The sequence below is a fragment of the Myotis brandtii genome, unplaced genomic scaffold (assembly GCF_000412655.1).
Source record: "Myotis brandtii unplaced genomic scaffold, ASM41265v1 scaffold38, whole genome shotgun sequence".
Classification (NCBI taxonomy): Eukaryota; Metazoa; Chordata; class Mammalia; order Chiroptera; family Vespertilionidae; genus Myotis; species Myotis brandtii.
Genome location: NW_005364596.1, coordinates 5,455,310 through 5,460,672, shown reverse-complemented (window position 1 = coordinate 5,460,672; position 5,363 = coordinate 5,455,310). Strand labels below are relative to the sequence as shown.

Here is a 5,363-nt window from a genome sequence, read left to right as displayed (position 1 = left end):
GCACCGGGCCTCTAGTCCTATATAATAAAAGGGTAATATGCAAATTCACCCTACACGCACTGACCACCAGGGGACAGACGCTCAATGCAGTGGGCTGATAGCTGCGAGAACAGTGGCGGTGGCAGGAGCCTCTACGGCAGCAGGTGGACATCCCCTGAGGGGTCCTGGACTGCGAGAAAGTGCAGACCAAGCTGAGGGACCCCCTCCCCGAGTGCACAAATTTTCATGCACCGTGCCTCTAGTCAGTTCATAACAGACCAGAAATAACAACAACAAAATCTAGTCATTCAACAGATCATTTGAGAAGCAGTGATTAAACAGATCTATTCCTAATCATGCCAAACAGGAAAATCATCTGGAGAACTTTAACTAATTAGAAAAGAGCCCCTCCTCTCAATTATCTTTTTTTTTCTTTTTTTGAGAGGAGGCAGGGGGAACAGCCAGGGCACTGCCTATTTTTTAAAGCTGTCCAAGCAATTTTAATATGCAGCAGAGTTGAGAACCTCTGGTTTAAAGAGCTGATAAACAATATCTGGGGCTTTCTTAGTGAAACATGAATGGTATTAATTCAAACAATGTCATTTACACAATTAAATATAGGTATAAATTGAACCACAAAATACTGATGGCTTTTATGTTTTTCTAGATAAGGCTAAAGTTTACCGATGACAAAGCCATGAACTCTTAGTGAGCTAAAGAACAAAGCCGAGAATGAATTCTCAACAACTGCTCCTTGGGAGCATGTCTCAGACCTATCCTAGCAACCTGGTACACAGTCCCACTGTTAGGTTTTATTTCGCATGCTCTTTCATGAGGTACCCCAGCACCTGTTTAAATATGTCTGAAGTAGCTGTAAAAAATAAATGGCAGATGTTCACATAATTTATTCATCCCTGAAAGCCTGGCTCTAAGAGAACAGACGCATGCAGATGCGTGCTCAGAGGTGGCAGAGAAGACTGAGCTGGTGACAATTGTTTTACACAATGATATCTACCAAAACCACTCACAGAGACTTGAATTAGGCTAAAAGAACAATAGATGAGGTTTGAATTTTCAGCCTGCAAACCACACTCCCCTCACCATTTGTTCCTGATCACTAAGAGCGTATTACCAGTCCTCTTTTCTTCTCTCCAGCTAAAATGTGTATGACCTATAATTTTTTAAGCCCATGTTACTCTGGTTATCCTAACAATAGTGTTAATTATAAAGCCATAATGGTCTGCTGAAATTTATCAGACAACCACAAAGATACAGGAGGGCACATTTAAAATCAGAAAGTTGAGTATGAACCAGGGACATTTACCTTCCCCTCAGTTCTTTTCTATCTCTCCATTTCCCTCCTATGTTTATTATAGAAATCAGAAAGAAAACTAATAACATGAAAAAGCAGTCAGTAAATTTTATATGCATAAGGGAAGAAATCACCCTTTTTCCTTTTACTAACTTAAAATATCAAATAGTCTTTGGATTTCACACTAAAAACAAAGGCAACAAAAGCAAAAATAAACAATGAGATTACATCAAACTAGAAAACTTCTGCATAGCTGCCCTGGCCGCGTGGTCAGTTGGTTGGAACATCATCCCTTACACCAAAAAGGTTTTGGGTTCGATACCCAGTTGGAGAATATACCTAGGTTGCAGGTTCGGGGGCAACTGACCAATCTCAATCAATCTATCAATCTCAATCTCTCTCTCTCTCTCTCTCCCCCTTCCTCTTTTTCTAAAAGCTATAAAAACATAACCTTGAGTGTGAGGATTAAAAGAACAAACAAAAATTTCTGCATAGCAAAAGAAACCATCAACAAAAGAAAATAAAAAATAAAAAACCTAGGGAATGGGCAAAGATATTTGCAAGTTATAAATCTGATAAGGGGTTAATAACCAAAATACATAAACTCATACAATAGCAAAAAAAAAAAAAAGAAAATCAGCAAAAAATCTTGATTAAAAATGGCCAGAAGAACTGAACAATAGACAGTTTTCTAAAGTAGACATACAGATGGCCAACAGGTACATGAAAAGGTGCTCTACATCTCTAGTCATCACAGAAATGCAAATCAAAACCACAATGAGATATCACTTTGCTCCTTTTAGAATGGCCGTTATGAAAAAGACAAGAAATATCAAGTACTGGTGAGGATGTAGAGAAAAGGGAACCCTTATGCACTGTTGATGGGAATGTAAATTGGTATAGCTGCTATGGAAAACAGTATGGAGGTACCTCAAAAAATTAAAAACAGAACTACATTATCCAGCAATTCCACCTCTGGGTATATATACAAAGGGGGAAAAAACAACAGGATATTAAAGAGCTGTCTGCATTCCCATGCTCACTGCAGCATTATTCACAATAGGCAAGATACAGAAACAATGTTAAGTGTACACCAATGGATGAATGGATAAAGAAGATATGGTACATATGCACAATGGAATACTACTCAACCAGGAGAAGGGAATCCTGCCATTTACCATAACATGGATGGACCTTCAGGGCATTAAGCTTTCTGGATAAGCCAGAGAAAGGCAAATTCTGCATGGCATCACTTACGTGTGGAATCTTTAAAAGGGTCAAGCTCATAGAAACAGAGCATAGAAAAGTGGTTGCCAGGGGTGGTGGATGAGGGAAATGGAAGAGAATTTTTAAAAATAAAAAGTTCAATTCATGCAGTCTCTGATAGAAACCATGTTCTAAATATGAAATTTTAAGTCAGCTGTATGAACTCAAAAGAATTCATTTTTTTCCACTGAAACAACTGTTTCCAGGTTAACACACCTAAAGTCTCTAGGAACCTATAAAGTCTGAGGCCCTGAATGACTTTTTACCCAACATGTAGGGCAGTGGTTCTCAAACTTCAGGGTGTACAGGATACCCTGGAACACTAGTTTCAACATGCAGACTAACCAGTTCCCATCAAGCAGAGATTCTGATGGGAATGGGACCAGGAATCTAAAATTTTAAGAAGTGCCCTACATGGTTCCATTGTAGATGGTTTAAGGACCATTTACCATTTTCCAGGTTAGGAAAGTACAAGATTGATGACAGGCAAAGGTGTACAAATTAAACAGCCCTCACAGCTATGTTTGGAAGCAGATGCAAAGGCTGGGGTCCTAAGTTTCACTTAGAGAAGAGAATGGATGAAAATAAGGTTAGGAAGGAAAAGGAAAGCAGAGGAAGGTGGCAGAAAAGCCATCTGGTATCAGTGAGATAAAAAGGCATTGATCACCCTAACTGGTTTGGCTCAGTGGATAGAGCGTCGGCCTGCGGACTCAAGGGTCCCAGGTTCGATTCCAGTCAAGGGCATGTACCTTGGTTGCGGGCACATCCCCAGTTAGGGGGTGTGCAGGAGGCAGCTGATCGATGTTTCTAACTCTCTATCCCTCTCCCTTCCTCTCTGTAAAAAATCAATAAAATATTTTTTTAAAAAGGCATTGATCAATACCAAGAGATGGGATGACAGACATCAATCAAATGTTCTGGTCCTAAGTCAAGAAATTTTAGCATATCGGTTGGTAAAACTATCTTTTTCTTTATCTCCAAAAGACTTGTTCCTAGATTCTAAAATAGCTGTCAAAACATATTATCCCTTGCAATAAAAAGATGATGACTGAATACTTTAAGATACATGTAAAAAAGTGTGCAATTAATAAAATGGTAAATTTTGTTATGTATATTTTACCACAAGAAAAAAAAGTGAAATGGTAATAGCATCACTTGTGTCTTAAAGTGATACCAGAAGAAGAAAAACATCAGATTGCACACGAAAGTCTTGCAGGGGAAAATTCAGAAGCACTTTACAAATGCAAACTGTCATCAAGGTCTTTAACAGACAATATCAGTGATTCACAAAAACAGACACCTTTAGGTATACCTCAGATTCATCATTCCGTGCTCTCTTTGTAGGAATGCCATTTTCCTATAAAAGAAAAGATGGTATTTATGATTGTAACATGTCATGAAAATACAGCTGCACCGCAAAGCCATGAAAATATGCCTGTTGCATAAACATCCCACTAGATCAGGGGTCCTCAAACTTTTTAAACAGGGGGCCAGTTCACTGTCCCTCAGACCGTTGGAGGGCTGGACTATAGTTTAAGAAAAAACTTGAACAAATTCCTATGCACACTGCACATATCTTATTTTGAAGTAAAAAAACTAAACAGGAACAAATACAATATTTGTATTTGCATGTGGCCCGCGGGCCATAGTTTGAGGACCCCTGCATTAGATGCTGTGCAGAAACCTGATGAAACAGAGAACCCACCAAAGGCTTAGTATTTGCACCCCCAAGTGCATGGGGCATCAAAGTGTTTCATAAAATGAATCATCAGAAAAGTTAACTTTCTTTCATGTATATTCTCCTAGATTTTATAAAATAAGCAAAGGCTCCATTCAGTCTTTAAGGAAAGACTGGCAGTTTCCAGTGATTGCACTTAAAACGGTCATTTCATTATTGAAATGAAACTCCAGGGAACATGACTAACAAGCCATGAAAGAACTCGACTGCACCTCCTGCCTGGAAATCCCACCAAGGTGCGATTACTGTGCCTCCACCATGCACTTTTAAATTAAAACAGAGTATATGCTGGGTTGGGAAGAAAAACTGCCATTCAGAAATGCTCACACACATTATATGTAACTTTTACACCAAAATGAGGAATGAAGGAAACAAAACAAACAGAAAAATGATTAGTCCAAGTTTGCTGTGAAACATTATTACTATTCCTAAAATACCACATCCCAAAGTACAAGGTGCAACAGTTCTAACTAATCATTACAGCTGAGAGCGGGGAAAGCCTACTTATACAACCACTGTGCGTACCAATCTCCACATGCCCAGAATTCACTAGCATATCTTGTTACATTGTGCCCTGCCCTATCCTAATTTTCATATTCCCCAAAACCCATCCTCCTTAGGCAGAATATTATGCCTGCTAATTTCTAGTCCACTCTTTCTTCCATACCTCTACCCTACCTACCACATGTTTCCCAATGTTGTTATTATTTTTGTTAGCTACACAGATGTTGTCATGGTACAGTAAGCAGCATCCTACCAGTCACTCCTTCTTTCATTACCCTGTCCTAGTTTAACAGCACTTAACACTATCTGACTGACATGTTTGTTTTCTGGTTGTCTGTCTTCTCCAACTGAGTAGGAGCTATATCTTATTCACCACTGCATTCCTAGTGCCTGGAATACTGGCTGGCTTATGCAATGATTATTGAATGATTAAAACAGCGATTTTAAACCTGTGTGCTGCAAGAATTTTTAAAACATGCAATACTTGACTATTTAATCAAGGGCACTGACTTCTTTTCCCTTAGATTGTCAAATTTAAAAAAATGACAACAGCCAACACAACAA

General features: G+C 38.9%; 1 protein-coding gene across 1 annotated transcript in view; it reads right to left on the bottom strand.

Moving 5' to 3' along the window:
* PPA2 (pyrophosphatase (inorganic) 2) overlaps positions 1-5,363 on the bottom strand; it is a gene marked incomplete at its 5' end in the record, with an annotated part of 68,898 nt that overhangs the window by 61,407 nt on the left and 2,128 nt on the right. The window contains one exon of the mRNA XM_005872432.2: positions 3,870-3,914. Coding sequence (XP_005872494.2) covers positions 3,870-3,914 — 45 coding nt within the window. The remainder of the gene's footprint in view (positions 1-3,869; positions 3,915-5,363) is intronic.